The sequence below is a fragment of the Eurosta solidaginis genome, chromosome 2 (genome assembly GCF_040869045.1).
Source record: "Eurosta solidaginis isolate ZX-2024a chromosome 2, ASM4086904v1, whole genome shotgun sequence".
Taxonomy (NCBI): Eukaryota; Metazoa; Arthropoda; class Insecta; order Diptera; family Tephritidae; genus Eurosta; species Eurosta solidaginis.
The window spans coordinates 100490861-100503830 of NC_090320.1; the positions used below are offsets into that span (position 1 = coordinate 100490861).

The window sequence follows — 12970 nt, forward strand, 5'->3', positions numbered from 1 at the left end:
GGCGACCCCCAAATAAGGGATATAAACCAACGCATCAGACTGCTTGTGGATGAACACAAGCGGGCGAAATGGGAGGAGCACCTAAGAGGTTATAACCTCTCTACCGGTGTGGGTAAACTTTGGTCCACCGTAAAGTCCCTGTCGAATCCGGCTAAGCACAAAGACAAAGTTTCCATCGCCTTTGGCGACAAAGTGCTGTCGGACGCGAAAAAATGCGCGAGCGCTTTCTGCCGACAATATATAATGCATCCTACGGTCGACAAAGATAGACGGCGAGCCAATAGACACGCACATAAACACAAATTCAGCGCGTCACCAATCACCATCACCGCTAACGAGGTTGAGGACGCGATTGGTCGTGCTAAACCATCCAAAGCAGTGGGCCCAGACGGCATAGCCATGCCGATGCTTAAAAGCCACGCGCTGTCTTCTTATGTCCCCAGAACACCATCTGCATAATGAGGCGAGAATACTCCCCATCAGGGAGAGAAATGAGATGCTGACCAAACAGTTCCTGTTGAATACCCAGAAACCTGGGCATCCCAACAGACATCTGATTGATGAACCAGCACCGCCTAAGGGTTTAAGGAGTCATCTCCGTAAGCATTTTGAGGAAATACGGCACCTGAGAACCCAGCCGTATGAAGTGAAAAAACACAAGCAGGTCCTTGGTGAACTCCATAAACAGGCGTCGGACCTTTATGCTGGGAATTGCCCGGTGAATCCAGTGCTTAACGAAAATTATTCAAAACTTGCGGAAGAGGAACGCATACTCCCCAGGGAAACGCGTGTCATTCTTGCTCAACTTCGTTCTGGATACTGTAACAGGTTAAACTCTTACCTATCCAGAATCAACCCCGACATACAAAATGTATGCCCCGCTTGCAACGTGTCCCCACATGACACCAACCATCTCTTCAATTGTAATGTGGAACCAACGCCTCTAACACCCCTTTCCTTATAGTCTACCCTGTTGAAACGGTATGTTTCCTTGGACTCCCGTTAGAGGATATTGATGACAATTTGTGATCGGTCGCGGTTATTAGGTGGGGCGAGCATTGCTACAACAACAACAACAACAACAACGCGTAGCACGTAATCGGCTGGCTAATTGCTTTGTATGTAGTCATGAGCGTTTCTTTATCTTTTCACCAGGTGCTGCCAGCGAGGGATTTGAGGATTTTGTTACGGCTCTGAATTCTCTGAACAATTGCGGCTGCGTGCTCACCAAAATGTAGATCCTGATTAAACGACACACCCAAGATTTTGGGGTGTAGGACAGTCGGTAGCGTAGTGCCGTCGACGTGGATGTTCAAAATGTTCGACATGTTGTAAATAAGGTCGCGGAAGATTTAGTCGGTGATAATGCCAGTTTTCGCGAGGCGAAAAAACTGGAGAGATCAGGGAGGTAGCCGTTTATTTTATTGCATAGCGCATCGATCTTTGGGCCTGGGCCTGTGACCATTATTATGCAGTCATCGGCGTAGGAAACGATTGTGACTCCTTCCGGTGGTGAAGGTAGCTTAGATATGTAGAAATTAAACAAAAGTGGGGATAGGACACCACCCTGTGGCACCCCTTGTTTAATTCTCCTTGGTTTTGATGCTTCGTTTCTAAATTGCACCGATGCCTGCCGACCACCCAGATAATTTGCGGTCCACCTTTTAAGACATGGGGGAAGGGTAGACCCTTCCAGGTCTTGCAGTAACGAGCCATGGTTGACCGTATCAAAAGCTTTTGATAGGTCTAGCGCTACGAGAACTGTTCTATGGTGGGGGTATTGATTTAAATCGCAATTTATCTGGGTGCTAATGGCATTTAGCGCGGTGGTAGTGCTATGGAGTTTTCTGAAGCCATGCTGATGAGGGGCTAGCTGCAAATTTGCTTGGAAATAAGGGAGCAAAATGGCTTCAAGCGTCTTTGCCACTGGCGATAGGAGAGATATCGGACAATACGACTCACCTGTGAACGTGTTGAGTAGGTATAGTACAAGTCCCGGCAAGCCACATTGGGAGGTTGTTAAGCGATTGATGAGGTATTTAAAAGGTACCATCGATCTAGGGTTAGAGTACACGAAGCAGCCGGAAGGTCACATCACTGGTTATTGTGATGCTGATTGGGCTGGAGATATAGATGGTAGGCGTTCAACTACTGGGTACATTTTTACATTCCAATCTGGGCTATAGCTTGGGCAACGAAAAGACAAAAGACAATATCACTTTCATCAACGGAGGAGGAGTTTATGTCTGTAGTTGCTGCAATCCAAGAATCAATTTGGCTGAGGCGATTGGAAAACGAGCTCGTACCACATGATGTTTATTGCTTGCCTTTATATTGTGACAATAAAAGTGCCATATTGGTGGCGCAAAATAGCTAATATTCGTCACGCACTAAACAAATTAATATTAAGGCAAAATTTATCCGTCAACAGATAGAAAATAAAGCTGTAGAATTAAAATATATACCCACTAATGAAATGTAAGCAGACATCCTAACTAAAGGCATAACTGCGCAAAAATTGAAATATTTGACAGATAAATTCGGCCTAAAATAATATTGCTAAATGAACTGAATAATTAAATACATATGTATGTATGTAAATGAAAAGCATGAGCAACTTCAAGTTTGACAATAACTAAATCAGGGAAGGTGTTGAATAACTGAATTATATATTTAACCCTGTTTTTCTTATGCTCTTTATACCCTGCATTTGTATAATATGCAATGTACGTCATACATCCGTTCTTTTTTTACATATAATAAACTTACTTAACCAACAATAAATATAATCAGGCCTGTTCTGAATTCCGACTCGGAATGAAAAGTAAAACGACATTGATTTCGACTCGGTTTCTATTTGGTGTTCTCAATTCCGATTGTAAAAAATCGATTCGAAGTCGATTTCGAATCGTTTTCATTCCGATTCGGTAACCAGTTTAATCAGCTGTTTTTGTTTATGTGTTTTGGTTTAAGTATCATAAAATTTTATTTTAATTAAAAAATGCCTGCAGATATGATTTTTGATGCGCAGACGCAAGAATACGTCCTATTGTGCGTGCGAATCGTAAAAATGCGCTGGATCGGAATTCAGAACAGGTCGACTTCATTTCCATCAGCATCGATTTGTTTGCCTAATAGATTTCTTGATAGAAGTTTTTAAAGAAAGATTTATTATGCCAATTTAACTCAAATTTAAACAAAAAATACACACAACTCTTCCAAATAAAATGAAGAATTTAAAAAAAATTATTTGAAAGACAAATATCGCAACATTTGTGTATAATCTGCCAATTAATTTTCATTCCGACTGCTCAGAGGCAATACTTTTCAAACCGATAATTTTTGGTCGGAATCGAAATTGAGAACACCAATCCATTTCGATTCCGAAAAAATTGATCGGAATCGGAATCCAGAACAGGCCTGAATACTTCATAAATGCTTCGCATCTAACATAAATCCCCCTACTGTCCGCCCGTTGAAAATGCCTGTTTCTTTTGACTTCCGTTACGAGGACTTTGATGAAAATTCGTTAAGCGCCAAATACACGACACGAACATTTCCGCGAACATTCCGCAATCTTGTTCGCATCTTTGGCCATACACCATACGAACTTTTGGCCGAACATTAGTTCTCTTTCAGACAGCGATGAATACGGACAATTGTGCTGCAGCAATATTGCTTTTTACTTGCTTTTTACTTGCCACAATGATGGCAAATATTTATATATTTCAATAAATTCACTCAGAAATTTTTTATTGTCCATTTTACTTTTCCGCGCACGTCTGTTCCGTTCAGAAATTACTACGATTATGAGCTATTTCTCCACATACGCACGAACAGTTCGCGCAAATGTTCGCCAAAAATTTAAATATTTTGATTTTTGGCGAACATTTGCGCGAACTGGCAAACACCACCATACACGACAGAAAAGGTCGCAGAAACATGACATAACAGGAACGTTCGCGGAAATGTTCGTGTCGTGTATTTGGCGCTTTAGTAGCACCCATAGCGGAACGATACAAGGTGGTAGCATGGTGACATATCTACAAACATAAATAAAAATTTCATGTACTTTGTTTTTGTAAATTCGGTGGACAAATGTCAAAATCGTACTGCGCCGTATGTTGATGTATCAAATCAAATAAAAGAAGCTTAAAATCAACTGTCCCATGCTGCCACCTTGTATTGTTTGCTCCATGATAGCACCCATTTAATGGAGCGTCCCACTATTAACACAACAAAACTCTTAAAACCAAAAGGCTAGCTGCATTCCCATACATCAGAGTGCCGATATATTGCTGTTTAAACGTTTTTGTATTCAGTAATCGAATGTACCTAAATTGAAATCTTTTCTTGTCACACTTATGCTGCTACAATCACAAAAATTACATAGGCTGTCTTGTTGTTGTTGTAGCAATGCTCGCCCACTTAATAGCCGCGACCGATCACAAATTGTCATCAATATCCTCTGACGGGAGTCCAAGGAAACTTGCCGTTTCAACAGGGGTGGACCATAAGGAAAGGGGTCTTAGAGGCGTTGGTTCCACATTACAATTAAAGAGATGGTTGGTGTCATGTGGGGACACATTGCCAGCAGGGCATACATTTTGTATGTCGGGGTTGATTCTGGATAGGTAAGAGTTTAACCTGTTACAGTATCCAGAACGAAGTTGAGCAAGAGTGACACGCGTTTCCCTGGGGAGTATGCGTTCCTCTTCTGCGAGTTCTGGATATTTTTCTTCAAGTACTGGATTAACCGGGCAATTCCCGACATAAAGGTCCGACGCCTGTCTATGGAGTTCACCAAGGACCTGCTTGTGTTTTTCCGCTTCATACGGCTGGGTTCTCAGGTGCCGTATTTCCTCAAAATGCTTACGGAGATGACTCCTTAGGCCCCTAGGCGGTGCTGGTTCGTCAATCAGATGTCTGTTGGGATGCCCAGGTTTCTGGGTATTCAACAGAAACTGTTTGGTCAGCATCTCATTTCTCTCCCTGATGGGGAGTATTCTCGCCTCATTATGCAGATGGTGTTCTGGGGACATAAGAAGACAGCCCGTGGCGATTCTGAGAGCAGTATTTTGGCAGGCCTGTAGTTTCTTCCAGTGGGTGGTTTTTAGGCTTGGCGACCATATGGGTGACGCGTAGCACGTAATCGGCTGGCTAACTGCTTTGTATGTGGTCAAGAGCGTTTCTTTATCTTTTCCCCAGGTACTGCCAGCAAGGGATTTGAGGATTTTATTACGGCTCTGAATTCTTGGAACAATTGCGGTTGCGTGCGCACCAAAATGTAGATCCTGATCAAACGTCACATCCAAGATTTTGGGGTGTAGGACAGTCGGTAGCGTAGGGCCATCGACGTGGATGTTCAATATGGTCGACATTTGTCCATGTTGTAAATAAGGTCGCGGAAGATTTAGTCGGTGACAATGCCAGGTTTCGCGAGGCGAAAAAACTGGAGAGATCAGGGAGATAGCCGTTTATTTTATTGCATAGCTCATCGATCTTTGGGCCTGGGCCTGTGGCCATTATTGTGCAGTCATCGGCGTAGGAAACGATTGTGACTCCTTCCGGTGGTGAAGGTAGCTTAGATATGTAGAAATTAAACAAAAGCGGGGATAGGACACCACCCTGTGGCACCCCTTGTTTAATTCTCCTTTGTTTTGATGTTTCGTTTCTGAATTGCACCGATGCCTGCCGACCACCCAGATAATTTGCGGTCCACCTTTTAAGACATGGGGGAAGGGTAGACCCTTCCAGGTCTTGCAGTAACGAGCCATGGTTGACCGTATCAAAAGCTTTTGATAGGTCTAACGCTACGAGTACTGTTCTATGGTGGGGATATTGATTCAAACCGCAATTTATCTGGGTGCTAATGACATTTAGCGCGGAGGTAGTGCTATGGAGTTTTCTGAAGCCATGCTGATGAGGGGCTAGCTGCAAATGTGCTTGGAAATAAGGGAGCAAAATGGCTTCAAGCGTCTTTGCCACTGGCGATAGGAGAGATATCGGACGATATGACTCACCTATGTTAGCTGGTTTCCCAGGCTTTAGTAGCGGGACCACCTTGGCCATTTTCCATTTCTCGGGTATGACAAAGGTGGAAAGAGACAGGTTGAAGACATGCGCTAAATATTTGAAACCCTCTTTCCCTAGGTTTTTAAGCATCTGCATGGTTATGCCGTCTGGGCCCACTGCTTTGGATGATTTAGCGCGACCAATGGCGTCCTCAACCTCTCTAGCGGTGATGGTGATTGGTGACGCGCTGAATATGTGTTTATGTGCGTGTCTATTGGCTCTCCGTCTATCTTTGTCAACCGTAGGATGCATTATATATTGTCGGCAGAATGCGCTCGCGCATTTTTTCGCATCCGACAGCACCTTATCGCCAAAGGCGATGGAAACTTTGTCTTTGTGCTTAGTCGGATTCGATAGGGACTTTACGGTGGACCAAAGTTTACCTACACCGGTAGAGAGGTTACAACCTGTTAGGTGCTCTTCCCATTTCGCCCGCTTGTGTTCGTCCACAAGCAATCTGATGCGTTGGTTTATATCCCTTATTTGGGGGTCGCCTGGATCAAGCTCTCTTATAAGGTCGCGTTCCCTCGCTAAGCTCGCGGCCTCCGCCGGGAAGTGGGGCCGGATTTCGGGAATTCTCCCGGCGGGAATGAAATGTGCCGAGGCGGATTCAATGACCTTACGGAAGGCACGCTCCCCTTGGCGGGCATCAGTCGGGATAGGGAGGGCAGCAAAGCTGCTGTCTGTTGCAGATTTATATTCTTCGCCCTTTCCTTTTTTGAAGTTTATGAAGGTGCGTTTTTCGGTGACGATGAAGTCGGCGGTACGCTCGAACGAAATAAGTATAGGCAGGTGGTCGGATGCCAATGTTACCATCGGCTGCCAGTTGACGCCGTTTACGAGTTCTGCGCTCACGATTGAGATATCTGGCGAGCTATGACAGCTTCCTACCATACGTGTGGGGGCGTCTCCGTGTTCTAAGACATTGCGGTCGATGCCAGGATCAAATATATGATATTGCACAGAGTGGTGTATAATAAACGCGAGGCCGCCTCCATTTCCGCTCTCGCGGTCTTTCCTGTGGACATTATAACCAGAGCAGGTCTGCAATGCAGATCTTGCTGTGAGTTTAGTCTCTTGAAACGCAGCAATGCAGATGTTGTGCCGCTTCATGAAATCGACTATCTCCGTAATCTTCCCAGTTAGTCCATTACAGTTGAACTGCAGAATTCTGAAGTGCATGAGGGGTGATGCCGCCACTCTAGGGGTAAGTGAGGGGTGACTACGCCTAGGTTGTGGAAGGCCAGGACGCAATTGCTGTTGTGGCCTTGGGACTGGGCGCCCTTGGGCAAGCATTGGGGTACCCGGATGATTTGGGTTTGCGACCTGGCAACATGGCGCGATGAGACCCGTCGAGGGGTTGCCGTCGCGGAGACCAGAACATCTAGGAAAGTGGCACCACCCAAGGCAGGAGCTGCATTGAGCGGATGTCGCAAACCTATATATTCTGTGCTGGCAGACGGTGCAAACGGAGGCAGGGACTAAGAGTCTGTTTCCCTGAGCTGCACGATTGCTGCCAGAAAAGAGGGGGGAGAAGAAGACGGGGCAGGGGCTGATGCTCAGCATTGCTACCAGCTCTACTACGAAGGTAGTAGTTATGAGTGGTATCAGCTGTTTGAGTTGTTGGCGCCGTGGGGCGCGAGCAGCAGCGGGTACTTGTTGTGGCTTGCTGAGCAGCGAAGCTGCTGGAAGGTAGTGGGGATACGCTTAGGCGTAGACTACGGGACGCCCTTGGGCGTGAGCAGCAAGGAGCCACAAAAGATTTATAAAAGTTACGTGGACGTCGGGTTTTGGGATCAAGCCCAGAACAACCTGTCCGATGCAACCATCCCTTGCACGAGACACACTGAACAGAGTATGACCGTCCTAAAAAGATTCTTTTCTGGCAAATGCAGCAAAAACATTTCTCAGGACCGGGGTCAGGAGACGGACCCGGATTGGGTTCGATTCCTTCCCGGAGTAAGAGAATATGTAGCAGTCCTGCAGGTCAAAGCGGAGCTGTACAACGGCACTATTATCTGTGACAGAAGAAATTCGTGAGCGAGTGGATGAAAGTTACATTGCCTTCTTAACACTTCTTGACCACTCCAAAGCTTTCGATTCTGTAGACCACACTCTGCTCTGTAGGAAGCTGGAAAACCTATTTAACTTCTCTGGTCATGCAGTTGCCCTTATAAGATCATATCTTGGCGATAGGACTCAAGCAGTATGTATAGATGGTGAAAAGTCTGACTTCCTTCATGTCTTAAGAGGCGTCCCTCAAGGCTCTATCCTGGGTCCTCTGTTATTTGTTCTGTACATCAATGACTTACCCGATGTCCTTAAGTATTGTAATGTTCATATCTACGCTGATGATGTGCAGTTATTTACGTGTTGTCCTCGTGATCAAACTAGCTTGTGCATAAGTAACTTAAACCACGATTTGAATCAAATATTTTCATGGGCTGCTATGAATGGCTTATGTATAAACCCGAATAAGTCAAAATGTATTGTTATTCATAGAAGGTCTTTTCCCACTAATGATTTAGAGAATGTAGTGTTCGACAATTCCGTTATAGAATACGTAGATACGGCGAAAAACTTAGGTGTAATTTTTAACAAAACATTGACATGGAAAGACCATATTTTTAGAACGGTTGGGAAAGTGTATGGAATGCTTCGTACACTATGGTTAACACAGTATTTCACGCCTTTGCACATACGACTACTTCTGGCTAAATCGTACTTAATACCTACGCTACTCCATGGTTGTGTGATTTACTCAAACTGTGACTATCTGTGCAAGAACAAACTAAATGTTGTTTACAACAACATTGCTAGATATGTTTATGGGTTGAAAAGATTTGACCACGTATCTCAACATGCTGAAAGGTTGCTAAACATTTCTTTCGAAAATCTTTTAAAAGTCAAAACACTGTCCTTCCTCCATAAATTGATACACACGAAGGAACCTGACTATCTATATCGTAAGCTTATTTTTATGCAATCATCAAGATCGGTGCTTCTTCTTAAGCACATCAGATACCGCTCGCTAACCTCTGAGCGCCAATTCTTTGTTACTGCAATACGTCTTTGGAACTCGCTACCTACTAGTCTTCGACTCTTAAGTAATGCTCTGCACTTCAGAAAAGAGCTAACATCATTTTTTAACGACTCTTAAACTGGATCTCAAATTGTTGTTGTTAAAATGTTCATTTCTAAGTCCTTTTCCTTTCTCTGTGTCTTCTTTCTTTGTTTGTTAAATACTATTCAATCTATAACCAGCCAAAGGTTATCATCACTACTGCTGTCTTTTAATATTTATTAACTACTTTTCTTTAGTTTTAAGATTTACATTTATATACATAAATATTTCACTATTGTCCGCTATATTTAATTTAATTTGATTAATCTAATTTATTATTATAAATGTTCAATTTTTATAGCTCATGCTATTCATGACTAGCACTGTTAAATAATTTGTCAAAATTGTTGTGCTAGGAACAAATTTTCAAATAAATACATACATACATACATACAAGGAGCTGCTGGGAGGATGACAATTTGTGGGAGGGACGAAACAAATTAAATGGGGTCACACTGAAATGACAGTCCTTGGTCGGGAAAAATCCAGAGTCGCTCCGGTACATAGAACCGACTGCCTTGGGAAGCGCCCTCGTTTTATTTCGTATTCAAAACACATTGCGAGCATTTTCTATTATTAATATACATATATGTAATACCCCTATATTGCTACAAAAGACTAGGTCATATATGTAATCATTGTTTACTATATAGTTTGGCAGCTTAAGTAGAGGTTATGTTGCGAGTAGAGTTAAATTAAACTAGGCAGTCGAATGTCATATAATGAAGGAATGGTGTTCGGAGATTTTTCAAAGTTAAAAAAAAAAATGATAAAAGCTTTAATATAAATAAAACTATTGTTTTAATAACAACAAAAACGCCATATATATTCTGTATACATAAATTTGTAAAGATTATCTCACTTTAAAATTTGAATTAAATCTAGTTTTTTTTTGAAACTGAGTCGAGAACTGTGCTTGTGAATGTGCGAATTTTCACCAATCAGCTGTTAGTTGCGCTACTTGGTAAAATTTACAATGTATGTAATACTCCTATATGGCTAATAGAAAATGGCCGCAATGTGTTTTGAATTCGAAATCAAAACAAGACAGCCTATAAAATTTTTGTGATTGTAGCAGCATAAGTGTGACAAGAAAAAATTTAAATTTAGGTACATTCGATTATTGAATACAAAAACAAAGACATTTAAACAGCAATATATCGACACTCTGATGTTTGGGAATGTACCTAGCCTTTTGTAGCAATATAGGGAGTATTACATATATGGGCTAGGTACATTCCCAAACATCAGAGTGCCGATATACTGCTGTTTAAATGTTTTTGTTTTTGTTTCTTGTCACACTTATGCTGCTACAATCAGAAAAATTTTATAGGCTGTCGTTTTGATTTCGAATTCAAAATACATTGCGAGCATTTTCTATTAGTAAAATATATAATATTACGGTAATAGTCTAGTTAAGGGGTCGACTGCTAATACGCTACCAAAAATAGTAAGTGAGGTGTCAAAAGACGCGTATTAATCTCGAGAACAATAATCCGAAGGCGGAAAAGAAAAATTGCATCTCTGTCCGAAGATATTTGCAGTTGAAGTTGGAGATTTCCATTGGGTGTTGTTGTGTTCGTACCCACAAAAAAATTTGTTCATCACCGTGGCGGTAGCCACGGTTATACCACACACCCGGACTTGGCATGGCGTAGCTCAGGGTTTTTTTTTATAAGCGCGGGCGAATGCCGCCAACGCAGAAAGGTGTTCTGCGCAAAAATACTATGGATCCGACCCCGGTTTCGGAGGTACCCGCGGGTCTTTTTCCGGTTTTTCGTTAATATCTTTTGAACGCTTTAAAATTTTTATTTTCCGCCTTCGGATTATTAATACTGATGTCAAGACGCGTCGTTTGACACCCCTCTCGATATTTTTAATAGCGTATTAGCAGTCGACCCCTCAACTAGACAATTACCCAAAAGAAACGTTTTGGATCCAGGAACGGGAATCCGAAAACGAGTCATAAATTTTGCATCTATCTGGGTCAACAGCGCGTCTTTTAACAATTGTGAGCTAAAGCAAAGTTTTACCCATTTTGGTAATAGTCTAGTTGAGGGGTCGACTGCTAATACGCTACCAAAAATATCGAGAGAGGTGTCAAAAGACGCGTATTAATGTCGAGAACAATAATCCGATGGCGGAAAAGGAAAATTTTATCTCTGTCCGGAGATATTTGCAGTTGAAGTTGGCGATTTCCATGTGGTTGTTGTTGTGTTAGTACCCCCCAAAAAAATTGTGCATCACCGTGGCGGTAGCCACGGTTATACGACACACCCGGACTTGGCATGGCGTAGCCCAGGGTTATTTTTTATAAGCGCGGCCGAAGGCCGCCAACGTAGAAAGGTGTTCTGCGCAAAAATACTATGGATCCGACCCCCGGTTTCGGAGGTACCCGCGGGTCTTTTTTCGGTTTTTCGTTAATATCTTTTGAACGCGTTAAAATTTTTATTTTCCGCCTTCGGATTATTAATACTGATGTCAAGACGCGTCGTTTGACACCTCTCTCGATATTTTTTGACGCGTATTAGCAGTCGACCCCTCAACTAGACTATTACCCCCATTTTAGTACTTTCGGGAAAAGAAAAAACCAAAATTGCAATACGCAACCCTGATTTTATTGCTTGGATGCCGTCTGCAATACGTGTCATGACGATTTGTCAGCGAGTCATACTAGCGAACGGCAATGTATTTCTGAAGGTGTACGATTGCAAGATATATTTATATTTTTTACTAACTTTTAGACTATCTACTTTTACTTACCCATTAAATCGGAAGCCAGGGCTTCTTTTTGGTCAACTGGGACCTTGGCAATCTTGCCTCCCTTATAAACATAACTTCCTTCAATTGATTTGAATTCAAGATAGCGGGTAACACCCGTATGGATAAGCAATTTAACAAGCTGTCCATTGGCCATAAGGAATTTAGGTATAAGATCTACATTCCAGTCCCGGCCGCGCCCAAACTTTTCACCAGGGCCATCAATGTTAAAGCGTTGGAATAATTCCTCCAAGGGAGTAATGGAAGCAGATTCACCGCCGTAGTATTTGTTACGATCGATATGCAAAACTTTCTTACCAGAAACAGAGAGCATTCCACTTAGAATGCACTCTTTCAAACCAGTACCAAGAACAATTGCGTCGTATTCCTCATTCATTTCTCAAATTGAATAATTGGTTGACTTTTAAGGACGAGATATTCTAAAGATATTTCGCCAAATTGAATCCAATAAGAAGCGAAGTCCACACAGTTGCGTTACCAACACGGCCCAGCGTTCAATAAAACCACAGTGAAAAATAAAACTTTCTACTCGTTCACATAATATGCCAAATTTACCACAAGAGTAAAAGAGATGTCACCAAAGAATGAATTTCCTTGTTTGAACAAAAGCGCAAATCGACAGTAACGTCGCCGCGTAGACACGGAATCGCGTTGTGAACGTGTTGTCGCATTATATGCGTTTCACCTGGCAAACTTGCCTCATCTATAACCATATAACATTGTGAATGATAACTAAGTGGTATATCTTATCTGTCAAATGCCTGACAGGATGTTCAATATGGCTACTTTTTAGCGTTTTGACAGGGTGTTCAATATGGCGGCGCCTATCTTCAGCGGGTGATAGAAAGAGATACAGAATGAGACAACATAGTCTAATACAAATCAGGTGATCCAATCACTTTGGAATTTTGACGTCTATGCAGACGATATCACATTTAGTTATCATGCACAATGCCATATAAAACAGCTGAACCAACCAACCTAATGGAA

General features: G+C 42.5%; 1 protein-coding gene across 1 annotated transcript in view; it reads right to left on the reverse strand.

Moving 5' to 3' along the window:
• Gdi (GDP dissociation inhibitor) overlaps positions 1–12543 on the reverse strand; it is a 162610-nt gene extending 150067 nt beyond the window's left edge. Inside the window, exon 1 of the mRNA XM_067766038.1 lies at positions 11963–12543. Coding sequence (XP_067622139.1) covers positions 11963–12356 — 394 coding nt within the window. The 5' untranslated portion in view covers positions 12357–12543. The remainder of the gene's footprint in view (positions 1–11962) is intronic.
• Positions 12544–12970: the final 427 nt, after the last annotated feature.